This window comes from Microcebus murinus, chromosome 1, assembly GCF_040939455.1.
Source record: "Microcebus murinus isolate Inina chromosome 1, M.murinus_Inina_mat1.0, whole genome shotgun sequence".
In the NCBI taxonomy this organism is placed as follows: Eukaryota; Metazoa; Chordata; class Mammalia; order Primates; family Cheirogaleidae; genus Microcebus; species Microcebus murinus.
The window spans coordinates 66,712,290-66,726,655 of NC_134104.1; the positions used below are offsets into that span (position 1 = coordinate 66,712,290).

The following is a 14,366-nucleotide window of genomic DNA, read 5'->3' on the forward strand; positions in this document are numbered from 1 at the left end:
TTCTCCACTAATGTTGACTGGCCTGTTCCTCTCTCTGGAAAGTATTTTCCCTTTGCGTAGCTCCCTTCTTTTCTACAATGACAGCTGTTTGTGTGGACTTGCTTCCTGTCTGTGGTCATTCATTGCACCTGCCCTGCTTGTGATTCTTCCAAGCAAGGAGCCAAAGAACCAGGACAACCTTCTCTTTCAAAAACCCAACTCTTGCAGGGAACAAGGGCAGAAGTAGGTCCCAGCTCTATGAGACAAGCAACCACCTTTGAAAAACTCTGGCAGGGGTAGGGAATGAATCTGGTAAGGAGAGGCTGGGCCACATGTTAGTGTCCTCGAGGCATTAGCCATAGGGGACAGGTCAAGTCTGTCCTGGAGCAACCTTTTCAACACAGGCCCAGGAATCATGCCCTGCACTCAAGCAAGAAGCCTCACAAGCAAATGGGCACCTATAAATGAAGTGATCCTTTACATTTATAAAGGCCATTAATCCCATTCCAACTGGAAAGCAGGAAAACAAACTATGGCAGTGGGCTCTCCAAAGCCCTCACTCCAGCAAACTGAAAATACCTGTGAAAGGTGACCCTACCCCATTAACCCAGCTGCACACTGCCATGTAAAAAGGACCCTGTATTTAAGTATTGTGTAATCGTCCCACGTTGCTGATATCGTTAAAACTTCTCAGAATAGTTCTATGGCCAGGCTGGAGAAGAAAAAGTAGTTACCAGGGCAGTTGGGCACAAAGGGCCTTATGCCAAACTACTTAGATATTTTAATTCCCTGTTGCCTCAGTAGCTAAATAAGCATGGAGAACAAGCGGGAGAGGAATACTAATTAGAGATAATTAGACCCTGCCCTCTTCTGCCTTAATCCCCTTTATAAAAAGCCCCCCTGTCTCAAGGATGATGGAGTTAAAATGTAAATCCATAGGGTAAACAGCGCTCTACAAACCAAGCCCACTGTTTGCATTTCATTGTCTTGTCTATCCTAAACCTGTGCCTAGTTACACAAAGAGAGCCGCAGACCCACCAAATTCCAACAGCTCCATCACAGACCACAGGAAATGGGGGAGGAGGGGAAGAGTGCTGCCAACATGAGCCCACTGAATAAAATAAAGGGCTCCCTTAGGATTTAGAGCATTCTAATTTGCAGGACATTCACTAAAAGAACATTTTATTGCTTTAAAAAAAAAAAGTATGAGGCAAACATGACTCCAGTCATGTAGCAGGATCAAGACCAGGTTCCTCTCTCTGTCTTAGAGAACAACGGCAGTGTGGAAAGGCCTCACCCCAATGAGACCCCTGGTTTTGTGGAAGACCACATCCTAGGATCCTGTCTGGTGGTTCTTGGTGGTGCAACAATAAGGAGAGTTGGAGATATCCCTGGGTGGGGGAAGGATGTCTGCTGGCCAGGGACTTGTTTGAAACAAGCTCCTTAAACTTGAGGTCAGTTTCCTACAGGAACCAGGGCAGAGATGAAAGTGTGGTTACAGCAATAGCGCAATTTGGCCACTGGTGCAGGGACACCCAGACAGGCATGGCTCTGAGGGTCACCTTTCTTGTTTTCTGGGTAACTAAGTTTTTTCTTTCAAATCATCTTTCTGGTAGCAAGAGGGAAACAAGCCCTGAATAAAGTACCTACAGTAATTCAAGAAAAAAAGAAGAAAAGGAAAAGGAAAACAGAATGTTTGAAGTTGGTTTAGCAACAGTGGGAAACTAGGAGAAATCCCACAGACGGGAGTCAGTGCCTTCTAACCTAGAGAGGCTCCAGGGCACTAAAGGGAGGTGGCAAGACAGTTGTCCTGTCTGCTCTCACACCACTCTTGCTCTTCCCCAGGGGGCTGGCTGAACTCCATAGGAAACGGCAGAAGATAAACCTGTGGTCACAGAGAAGAGCAATTGGAAAAGGCAACCCGGAAGGAGTTAGAAATAAACCACCATGGCTCAATGCTTTTTCTCTACCGAAGCTGAATCATGTAGGACAAAGGGCACTGGACCAAAAAGCCAGGTCCCTGGTCCACCACTCCCAACTCAACGAGGGGGCAGAGGGACAGGTCATTTCACCCTCTTGAGCCCATCTGGAAAATGGAGATCATTGTGAGGAAATACACAAACTCTGAAAAAGAGAAATCACATTGCAAATTGTGCTTTTATCAGAACCACAGAATGTTAAACTAGAGGGGAACTGAAAAGCCATCCCCTTTAGCAGTTCCCAAACTTGTGGATTTCACAGAACACTACGATTTAAAAACAAGACAAAAGAAACAAACAGAAAAAGAAAAGGGAAAATTAATATAGGATTGCCTAATCTTTTTATTTTGCCAAAAATAAAAAAGCCACCATCTATTGTCATCGAAAGAATGTTTTAAAAGAACATTTTCCCACCAAAAAATAAATCGGGCATGATTTCAAACCAAAGGACAGCCCTTGCCAAGCAGGGGGCTGACGACGTACGCCTGCGTGCGATAACAGGCGCCGTCTTCCTCTCCGCATTTCCCCGGGGCCCAGGGAAACATCAGCGATGGGCACTGGTTGCCAGATGGGCATTCGGAATCCTCTGATCTAATCCCAGCACTGGAGTGATTATTCTCCCATAAAAAAACCTTTGCTACAGTATTAAGTTTGAATTAGGGCCTGAAGGAACTTTTTGTTTGCGCAGACCCCTCCTCCGCACTCAGACATAAACTTCCACCGCCTTCACGTAAATGAGACGCCCGGGGGGACCGCCCTCCGCCCGCGGCCAGGCGACCCCTCTGCTCACAGGAGCCGTCAGGTGTCTCGGGCGTGCAAGCAACAGAGCACCCCAACACGCAACCCTGTCCTAAGGGAAAGGAGAAAGTTTGCAGGAAACAAGGGTGTCCTTTCTCCGGGGCCTCCTAACTGCCACGTCCCACCTCTCTCGACTCTTAAAACTTAAAGCAGGTAACCGGGCTCCACGCAGCCGCCAGCCCGCGGCAGTGTCGGGCCAAGCGGTCGCGCCCCACAGCCCCGTCCTCTGCTCCACAGTCCTCCCGTGAGGCTCGGAGTGTCCGGGAGGGGCTGGGACTGGAGGCGTTGCCTGAGGGGCACTCCCGAAACGTAACTCGCGGGACGAAGTCTTTAGAAATCTGATGGGCAAGTCCCGGGGGGCCGCGGCCCGGACGCGGGTCTCCCACGGGTTACGGCGGCTTGGGGGAGGGCGCAGGGGTAGCATCCTTAAAGGAAGGCGGCTGGCCTCGGCTGCCTTCAGGTGACTTCAGGATTCGCCGTGGGGCCCCTGTACCCGCGGTTCCAGGGGACGAGCCCTCCGGAGTCGCAGTGGCCCCACGCCACGGCTCCAGGGCTTAAGCCTCCCGCTGCCCTTCGCTTGCCCCAGACCGGGGCACCGGCGGCACCACTGCGCGCCTCCCGCAGGCGGCCCGCCCCGGCCGGCCACAAGGGCCGCTTTGTGCCGGCGAATGCAGGGCCCCGGCCCCAAAGCAGGGCTGGCGGGGCCCTCCCCGCGCCCTGGGCGCGGGCGCTCGCGGGCTAGGTCAGCAGACGGGCCAGGCTGTTTACACAGGAAGGGAAGGCTCCTCCTCACTCCGGGAGGGGACCGGAGATGGACGACAGCCCGGCGGGCTGCTGCGGGCGGCATGCACCGGGTGGCGCACGCAGTTCGGAAGCGTCCCGCGCGGCGGTCCCCCAGAGGGGGACTCACCGGGGAGTGTCCCGAAGGCGCCCTCCGCCCTCGGGCAACGCCTCAAGTTCCAGCCCACCAAGACGCCTGCAGGCGGCTGCATGCGCGACAAAGTTTCTTTCCGCACAGTTGGCGGCGCGACTTACCTGGGAGCCGGGGCACGAGCGCGCAGAGCCCGAGGAGGCAGGCGTACAGGGGCGCCGGGGCCCGAAGCATGGTGGGCGCCGGCTCAGCGGCGGCGCGGGCGCTGCACTCCGCGGGGGCCGAGGGCGGGGGGCGGCGGCCGCATGCCCCGCGCGCAGCCAGGGATCACGGCGCCCGCGGCTGGGCGGGAGGCGGTGGCGGCTGCGCTGGCCCGCGCCCCGCCGCCACCATCCCTCCCGGACCGCTCACAGCCGAGTCGCGGGCCCGCCGCTGCCCTGGCCGGCCGGCCGGGACGCCCGGGGTGCAGCCGCTCGGGACGTCCCCGGCGGGCGGCTCTGAGCAGGGGAGGGGCTGGCTCCGCGCTGCGGCCGCGACTTGTGCCCGGAGACGCGCCCCACGCCGAGGCTCCCCTGCGCGCCGCACACTCTGCCCTTCGCCTCCGCCCCTTCCCCTCCTCCCCCCGGCCCGCCGGGCTCCACTTTCCTCCCCTTCTTTCTCCTCCCCTTCTCTTCCCTGCCAGGCCCCCGCCCGGCCGCCAGACGGTCAGTTTACGGCGAGGCGGGGTGGGGCGGGGCGAGCTCTGGGCCGGGCCAGCTCCGCCCTGCGCGGGGACGGCTGGGGACTGGAGGCCCGACGGCGCCCAGGTGGAAGTCCCTTCCGGCGCACTCGTGGGGTGGGGAGTTCGCAACAACAGGGTAGGGGTCCGTTCCGGGTTCTCGGCAGCCTGTCGCTGCGGGAGGGGGGCGGGGCGCGCTCCCTGCGGCCAGCCCAGATTGCTCGGGCCGAAGGCGGTGGCAGACACAGAGCAGGTACTGTGGGATCCCGCCGTGACCGTCTCGGCCCCTCAAAGTCTCGCGGCCAGCTGGGCCCTCGCCGGAGGCGGGACGCAGGCGCCCGCGCATGCAACCTCAAGGCGACGATCTGCGTGGGGAGAGGAGAGCACGGGGGGCCTGGAGGCACAGGTAAAGCCCACTTTTCACTTATTAACGTTTTGCCCCCTTCGAGGAGTCGAGACTGGCCAATATGCCGTTTTCCCTACTGACACGCTGGCTTTCTTGGTGACCAAGCTGATGAACTGGAAAGCAGATGCCCAGACTTTCATCCATCTTGTCAGTCACGTGTGAGCTGGATCTGAAATTGCCAGTGAGGGGTAGAGTGGCGGGACTTACAGGCAACTCATGCAAAGGGTACGTTGACCTTGGCCTAGGATGGGTTGAGACTGGAATGGTGTCTTGGCAAGAGGAGAAGAGGCGGCATTCATGTAGAGGGAAGGTAGTAATAGGATACCTGACATGTACAGAGAGCACACTGCCTGCCAGGCGCTGTTCTAAACGCTTTGCCTGCATTAACTCATTTAATCGTCCGACAACGCTACTGTTACCCAGATGAGGAATCCGAAGGACTGATGGGTTAACATGCTGAAGGAAGTGACAGCTGGGATGCCTCTTCCAAAAGCTCAGAATGGCTTGACTAAAAACAGAAGCTGTAAGAAGTAACAAGCAAAGGGGTCTCACCTTTGCAGGTTGGGGACCATTTAGAAGGATTGGTTGGAAGACTGGGGGGAGAAGGGTCTTAACTGCCCAGCTTAAGGAGTTTGGATCTTAAGCTTTATCTGTGTCCCCCAAACTCCACCAAGGTGGTGACTCCATGCCAGAGGAAGTAAACTTATTTTTGTAGAACAGCATAGTGTGCCTAGGGGAAATGGGACGCAGTCTACAGCAAGCTCCAAATTTCACTGAAGGCCAGCATTTCATCCTTAAACTGCATGCAAATATCATCCTATTCTATAATATCCTCATGTTTGTTCTGAAAAGTAGTGCTTGTCCCCAAACATTTTCCAATAAAATTGGTGTTGCAGAAGATGCCCCGGGTTTATCTTGGAACTGACTGCCTTTCAGTGCAGTGGCCTTGGAGCTACTCTCATTCCAGCACACAAGGCAGTGGTTGTAAAACACGGGAAGCCATTGAAGGAGTTTGAACTGGGAGATGTCATGTGCCAAGTGGTGATTTTAAAAGATTTTTCTGGGATGTGTAGGATGGATTAGATGGAAGGAGAGCAGAGTCCCAGAAATGAGGTAAATACTGCATTATACAACAATAATTTACATATATCAAGCATTCTTTAAGTTTGGGCCCTGTGGTGGCAGGATCTTCTGTGCATCACCTTCCCTACCCCAACTCGGATGCTTCACACACTGTTGAAATATCCGCTTTGTCTCAGACCCAACACAGACCACCCTTTACCTGGACTGCACCTGGAAAATGCTACAATCAAAGCTGCCCTGCTACCATCCTCACCAGCCTCCTCCTGTCCTACCTGGTGGTTCCCTGCACTCCAACCTGCCCAGACCTGCCATAAGCCACTAAATTCCAAGTGATCCAGGCTCTATTATCTTAACACTGATTTGGAGGTGCCTTTTCTAATTCCTCTGAGCTTTTGCTTTCTGGTTCTCAGGCATTTCAGTGCCTTTCTTCCTGTCCAAGAACCCTTCATTCTTTTTGTTACACTGGAGAGAGGGTGTGCCCTGCAAATGCTTTGACTGCCTCCTACTGATTAAATTTAGCACGCATTGCTGGCTCTGCTCAAGCTAAGGGACAAGGCAATATTTGTCCCATAGCGGCTGGAACAGTTTACTTTGTGCTACCTCAGGAACAGTCCATGTCTGATTCCTACTGAGCTTCTGGGCCCAAAGGATCAGTTTGACCTGGGGAACTGAGCATAGATAACTCACAGAAATTTTATGTTTGTTGTTGTTATTTTAAAATATGATTAATTCCTCAAGAATTAAATGTAGAATTACCATATGATCCAAGGAGCCCAGATTTGCTTAGATATTCAAAAGAATTGAAAGCAAGGACTCAAATAGATACTTGTACACCAGTGTTCATAGCAGAATTATTCACAATAGCCAAAAGATGAAAGCAAACCAACTGTCCATCAACAGATGAATGGAAAACAGAATGTAGTCTAAACCTACAATGGAATATTATTCAGCCTAAAAATGAATGAAATTCTTACATATACTGCAACATGGAACATCACTCTTAGTGAAATAGGCCAGACACAAAAGGACAAATATTGTATGATTCCACCTACACGAGGTACCCAGAATAGGCAAATCATAGAGACAGAAAGAATAGAGGTTACCAGAGGCTGGAGGGAAGGGAAGAATAGATATATAGAATGTATATAGTTTGGGATAATGGAAATGGTCTGGAAATGTGTGGTAGTAATGGTTGTACAACAGAGTGAATGCACTTAATGCTACTGAATAGTAAACTTAAAAATTGCTAAAATAATAAATTTTATGTTATGTATATTTTACCAGTAAAAAAAAAAATCCTTAAAAATCAGATTAAATAAAAGCTTCCTATTTCACAATTCAGATTTACATAGTAACTCACTCCCAAAATGAATTGTCCCATTGGGCAATTCAATTTATAATCCAGGCAAAAAAATATTTACTGATACGTAGCTGCAATTCAACACAGGGATAAAAATTCTAAGGGGGAAAAACAACAATCCTATAGTGTTTGCCTTAGTTTAGGTAATATGCTTAATTTATTCTGCTTCTAATAGACATGCCTAGGATTTGTCACAGTGCAAGAAATGAATGACCTCGATGACAGAATATTACAAAATTCTTTTGTAGAGATTGATAGGCCTGTAACACATGCATACAAGAATAGCCACTGCACTCCAGCCTGGGCAACATAGCAAGACCCCGTCTCTTTGAAAAAAATAAATAAAAAAAAGATTAACTTTTTAAAAATACCAAATTATACTCCTTTTTATAGGAAAATGCTCTGCCATCGAGTTTTCTTTCCCTGTGCCCCATGGTCCTGGTTAGGAAAAACTAATCCCGAGGCTTCAGGGTTTACAGCCAACACAGGAGGCTGAGGACAGAGCTAAAAGCAACATCCAGATAATGGATGAACACAAGAGACAAGCAGACGACAGGCTCCAAGAGCACAGTGGGTTCCCTGTTAGTGAAGAAGAGCCTGTTATGTTAATGGGCATAGGGTAGATCCTCAGTAATTTTTGCCTGTTTGTTTATTTTGGGGTTAGGCATGCACACTGTGGTCACGCCAAGTATGAGGCAGGTGGAATTTCACAGTGAGATGGAATACCAAATAAGTCTTGACAGAAATTGTTTACATAGGGAAAGGTGTTCCTGTTTGTTGTTGATGCTCTTAATGTGCAAATGTAGCTATAAGCCATAGAAATATCACATTTCTCTGAAGCTGTTAAGAGGCACACACAAGCATTTTAAACTTCTTTATGGAGTAGCTAGCGCACCGTTGGTAAATAGGTGATGTGTGTACAACCTCTCTGTTCATGTAATTACCAATTCTGAAAATACTCATGAAGTATTATTATTAAATTGAGAGCAATTTTTCAAAGGTTAGTTTTGAAAATATTGTTAAGATTCTATATTCCACAGGAAATGTACAATTTCCAGCTTTCATGAACTGAAATATTTTAAAACAATATCCATTTTTAAAATTACAGTAAATGTTGTGATATTTTCCAGTTAATTTTGGCATGCTTGTTTTCCTTTTGGAAGAATTTTCTTTAAAGTAGTCAGTAGGATTTAGACCCAGGGTAGACTCTGCTGGAGTCTTTCTCTAAATGCGCCCTTTCCACTTGAGCAAAGCAGTCACAATTCCTTTCTCTTTTCCTGGAAGTTATCTCACATCACTTAAAGGGCATAGATTCTTTTCCAGTTATTTCGGTAAAAAGTACAATGAAGGAGTGCAAGTACACACAGACACACACACACCACATTTTAAATCAGTCATATTCAGAGATTTCTTGAGTAAATGCTAGGAATTAAGGAGTGGGCAGGAGATGCGGAAGGGACACAAACAGATGTGGCCCATGCAGATGTGGCCTGGGGAGAAAAGCCATGGGAGTGGAGTGATAGGACAGAGGGCCCTGAATACCGCTGTCATGGGCAAGGACAGAGACAGACATCTAAAGAGGGAAGAAAGAAGCCAGTATGTTGGGAATGCTCTTGGAAGCTGAGCTGGCATTCTTCCTTGGCCAACTCAGTACCACTGTCTTTTTTATCCTCTTTTCACCTCCACTCCACTCCCTTCTTCCTGCCTCGCCCCTTTACCTTGTCTTAGGTATATCAGTGGCCCTTAACCACTTCAGTACCAGCGTTGACTATAGTTGATAGCCACAGATGAATGCGCACAGCGATTTTAGGCGACAGCCATGATATGAAGGCGCACAGCCGAGCATCGACTTTAGCCGACAGCTGTGATAGGACTTTTCTAATTTTTCATTTATCAAAATAAAATTGTGAACATTTAAAAATAACGTAATAAAAACATATGTGTATATGTTACCTATTCTGATTTACATTACAAGTAAAGCTGCCTGTAAAATAAAACAAGCTATCTGTGCTTTAAAGCTTTCCTCATCACACAAGAGCAAAATGGATTCGTCATCAATGCACAGCACAAACTACGTGGGGACTGTGAGCCCTGGCTGTGGGCAAGGTTTCATGGCCAGTGAGCGCCATACCAAAGTGGTTAAAGAACTTGGTCCTTGCCTCCATTAGAAGAGTTGAGGTTGAAGTTATTTGCTTATAGCACAACTGTCTCTATGGCTCAATTCTCAACTCCTGGAGAGTGGGCACTTTAAAAAGTATCTGTGGCATGATTAATTTATCCAACAAATATTTACTGAGTGTATGGCATGTGCCAGATACTGTTCTAGGGTTAGGGATAGAACCAGTGATGTTTATGCTGAGTCTCGAAGGATGAGGCAATTTTGTAAGGTGAAGGAAGGGAGAGGAACAGCACTGGACGGCTGTTCACAAAGCACCCACTCCCTCATCTTCCTGGACAAGTAGTCTTGGCCTCCTTGGTGTGTTGGGTGTGGTTATGTGACTAAGTTCTAAGCCAGTGTAATATGGGGGAAAATGAGGTGCATTAGTAATAGCCATAACCCTTAAAAATCTCACTTGGAAGATTCACCATGCTCTGTTCCTTTCTACTGAAATGGATGCAGAGGAGTAGTGACCTTGAGAACACAGCAGGAAGGAGACTGAATCACCACCTCGAGGAGGGCAGGGCTCATGAGGAAGGCGGGTGAGCAAGAATAGACATCACTTGATAATATTCAGGTGAGGGCCATTGTCTGAGTGTCTATTTGTATTGACACTTTGAGCTTGGTTTGGTTTTTTTAAGCTTGAGACTGTGGGTAATAACAGAAAATTTTAAAAGATTAGTTAAATGTAACAGATGCTCTTATAAAGTGAAAATTATCTATAGTTTAGAAGGTATTATGTAAGTAATCCTCTTCATTAAGAAAATGGTAAAGACCGTTACTTGGAGCTAAGAGATGCTTTCTCTTAGCCCTAATTCTATTGATTTGCTTCCATATTCCAGGCCATTCTTTGCTCTAGAATGTCACTTCATTGGAGTAGGGCCTTCATTCTTGCATTCAGTAAATTTTGTTGAGGGTTCTGTATGTAGCAGAGAAATAAGACAGAGGGTTTTCCCTCAGGAAGCTCAGGTTCCAGGGAGGGACTGGCAGATAAAGGAAGTGCAAAGCATGTCTGGGGCATTCGATGTTGGTCCAATGGGCGATTCATCTTTAACTTGTTTCCACCAAAAGGAAAGAAGCATCAAAGATTCCTCCCACCACCACATAAGGGCGGACACCATAGCTGATTAGAAAATGGAGAGCCTTCACATGAGAGAGTGAGAGAGAGGGGCAGGCAGAGGGAGAGAGAGGGAGAGAGAGAGAAAAAAGAAACTAGAGGGCTATAGGGCCCCGCAAACAGATTGGGAAGCCAGACTTTGAATAATAAGTGAGAAGCAACAGACATGTTACAGATGATTTTAGATGAGTTATTTTACTGGAGAGAATAGTTGATGAGATTTGAACAAGTATAGTAAGTAAAGAATTTTTCCTTTTTGGTGGTACAGGCCATTAACCTGTGAGCTCTAGCAAGAGGAAGCCTGTGTTTCAGCCACCATTCTATTTGCATCTGGCACCAAGGCCTAATAAACACAGGACATTCTTGGTTTCAAATATATGTCTCATTGTCCCCACTGACCATTGAAATATCCTACCTATGTTAATATTTTGGCATTGAATGACAGAAAGGTAGGCTCTGGAGTTGGAGTGTCTAGGCTCAAATCCTGGCCATACCACTTACTAGTTATGTGACTTTGGACAAGTTACTTACTTCTATTTTCCCAAATATTGAGCAGGGATCAAAATAGTACCTACTTCATAATTATCATGAGAATTAAAGGGGTTAATATATGTGAGACACAAGAACTATGCCTAGCATATAGTGAGTGCTCCATAATATATTAACTATTATTGTTGTTGTTTTTCAAATTGGTTCTTTCCATCTGGAAGCAAGAGAGAATTCCCTGTTGGTCTACATGTCTGATTGTGGGCTCAGAAAACATGTTACCAGTGCAGAAATTATGAGGCCTTTGATGGTTTGCCCCAGGCTTCTGTCTTTAAATAAAAGAACCACTTTCACAGCCCAGAGATTGAAGAGAACACTGCCCACCCCACATGTCCCCTTAGGGCTCTCCTCAACCTCATTCTCTAACCCTGCTTTTTGCACTGTGGATTGTCAATTAATGACAAACCAAACCCTTAGGGAACCCAGGCAGACCTGGTTTATATCATAAAAGTTGATCAAAGACAGAAACCCCCCATTGGTGACATTTTGGTTTTATTACGTTAACTGAAGAATTTTTCAATGAAAATGGATTTAAGTCCTTTTTAATTTTGTAAAATCACCACTAAACAAAACGTTGATTATCTGAACATTTGTAGCAGATTTTATGCACCATTAATAATATGACATTAACATTACTTACGCTTATGTAGTACAAGACCAATAAAGGGGACAATGTATGATCTCCAACCATCCAGTAAAAAGATGATGCAAATATTTCCACTCAGGAGCTGAGTAACATTCACGTTTCCCTGGCACAAGAGCAAGGAATGAAGACACCAGAGAAAAGTCAAGGGAAACACTATTTAGAATTGGTGCATTAAACGTTAACAATTTCAAGCAATCCTGTGAAAAGAGCGGGGCCCACCGGAAGTGAGTTTCCGCGCGCGGTAGGAGACAGCGCCACCTGCCGGCCGCGGAGTTGGCCCAGCAGCTGGGACAAGGCCAGAGGGCGACGGTGGTTCCGGGCAAAACCGCCCCAAAGACGGAAGTCTCGAGCGGTTTTGGTATTGATGCCATCTGGATGCCTGGTCACCTTCTCCATAAAGAGGCTGGAGCCCACTGCTGAGGCTTCTTGTCCATAATGGACTGTTGGTTCTAGACTCCTTCAGGGCGTGGAGTGGAAAGTGACGCGACGTGGGGCTGGGCCGGGCCGGCCGGCGATCTGAATCCGCGGTTCTCAAAGTCCTCGGCCTGGTGGGATCCCCTGGGAGCGTGAACAGTGGGGCTCGGGGCTCGGGCTGGCCCTGCCGTAGACCCAGGAAGTGTCCGGCGCGCAGCTGAGACTCCCAACCCCAGCGGTTGCGCCCAAAGCCCACCTCAGAGAACCTTCAGCCTAGTGCGGAGACCCGGCAGAATGACAGCACGTTTCCCTGTCCTGTCCTGTCTTGTCTTAGGGCTGTGCCTAGAGGATGCCGCCCCCAAGGTTGGACATGCCCCTGTGTGATAGCCCACTCCCCACTTAAAAAAAAAACACAACCCAGCTTTGTTGAGGTATAATTGACATATGGTAAACGGTACATGTATAGAGTGTACAATTTGACAAGTTTTGACATATGTATATACTCGTGAAACCATTGCCACAATCAAGACAATAAACATATCCTTCCAGGTGGAGCTTGAAGAGTCCTGTTTTATGCTCCTGTTTCACAATTATTTAATTCATATCCTATGCCAGGCATTGTTCTGGGTGAGAAGGAAACAGAGACTCACCATCCATAACCTCTTCCCTGGGGGGACTGGTTACAGGACCCAGTTGGGACGTGAAGGAGGCCATACTTCTTGAGAGTGCAGGGGGAGAAGGGAAGGATTAGGAAAAGCTGGCCAGAGGAGAGGATGGTTTAGCTAATTTAGACAGATGAAGGAATTTATTAGTGCTATGGTCTAAATCTTTTGAGTCCCCCCAAATTCACATATTAAATCCTAACACTCAGCATTATGCTATTAGGAGGTAAGGCCTTTGGGAGGTGATTAGGTCATGAGGGTAGAGCCCTCATGAATGAGATTAATGCCCTTGTGGGAGGCCAGAGAGCTCCCTTGCTCCTCCTTCCAACATGTGAGGTTACAGTGAGAAGACAGCCAGCTATGAGGAAGCAGGCCCTTTCCAAACATCTAGAACTTGATCTTGGACTTCTCAGCCTCCAAATAAATTTCTGTTGTTTGTAAGCCACTCAGTCTATGGTAGCTTGTTATAGTAGCTCAAACAGACTAAGACAATAAACAGTTGAAGGAAAGAGGCATTTCAAGTGGGGGGAAAGCATGAGCAAAGGAATGGAGGTTTAAAGAGGTGGTATGTTTAGGGCAGCTGTTCCCAACCTTTTTGACACCAGGGACCGTTTTCATGGAAGACAGTTTTTCCACGGACTGGGGTAGGGGGGATGGTTTCAGGATGATTCAAGTGCATTACATGTATTGTACACTGTATTTCTATTATTACATTATAATATATAATGAAATAATTATATAACTCACCATAAGTTGGGGACACCTGGTTTAGGGAACAGCAGGGATGGCCAAAGTGTTAGTGCACTGTGGGGAGAGGGGCATGAGGCAAAGCCAGAGCAGTTGGCAGCAGTTGCTGGAAGACCAGGGCGGATATTCTACAAGAGTTGGCTCATTATTGTGAATAGAAAACCTTCTCAAAGGTCCCAGTGAGCAGAAATGAATTATGGGCTGTATTACACAAGAATCAAAAGCAACTTTGAATGCCAATGCTATTTTCATAAATATTATATATACACATGTTTAAAACATTAAAAAAAATTTTTTTTTCAGACATAGGGTCTCTGTTGCCTAGGCAGGAGTGCAGTAGTGTGAACATAGCTCACTGCAGCCTCACTGCAGAACTCCTGGGCTCAAGTGATCCTCCTGCCTCAGCCTCTCAAGTAGCTAGCACTATAGGCACACACCACCACCTCCAGCTAATTTTTAAAAATTTTTTGTAAAGATAGGGATCTCACTATGTTGCCCAGGCTGGTCTCAAACTCATGGCCTCAAGCAGTTCTCCTGCCTCAGCCTCCCAAAGTGCTGCAATTATAGGCATGAGCCACCACATCCAGCTTAGAACATTATTTTTATTCAAACAATAGGAACGAACATCTCTGAAGAATGGCCTACAAAGCCCAGAATTTGTATAGCTCAGGATCTCTGAGAAGGGACAGGAGTTGGCATGCTTTGGTTCTAAGGGCCACCAGGGAGGAGGGACTCTTTAGAAATGAGGTTCATATAGCCTACTGCTAGTACTGAATCCAGAACCACCTTTAAATGTAAAAGGGGTAATGCACGTCAGAAATAGTCTGTGATGACATGTTATAGTGGTCACCCAATTTTAAGTTCTGTCTGCATTAACTCTGC

General features: G+C 47.7%; 1 protein-coding gene and 1 long non-coding RNA gene across 2 annotated transcripts in view; one reads left to right on the top strand and one right to left on the bottom strand.

The window, feature by feature from the left end:
• Nucleotides 1-4,180, bottom strand: part of ITGB5 (integrin subunit beta 5) — a 113,874-nt gene extending 109,694 nt beyond the window's left edge. Inside the window, exon 1 of the mRNA XM_012780437.3 lies at nt 3,792-4,180. Coding sequence (XP_012635891.2) covers nt 3,792-3,861 — 70 coding nt within the window. The 5' untranslated portion in view covers nt 3,862-4,180. The remainder of the gene's footprint in view (nt 1-3,791) is intronic.
• Nucleotides 4,181-4,317: 137 nt separating this feature from the next.
• Nucleotides 4,318-12,627, top strand: LOC105879754 (uncharacterized). The gene is made up of 2 exons (XR_012918977.1): nt 4,318-4,751; nt 11,741-12,627. It is a non-coding gene; the product is annotated as an uncharacterized LOC105879754 (long non-coding RNA).
• The last annotated feature ends 1,739 nt before the right edge of the window (nt 12,628-14,366 follow it).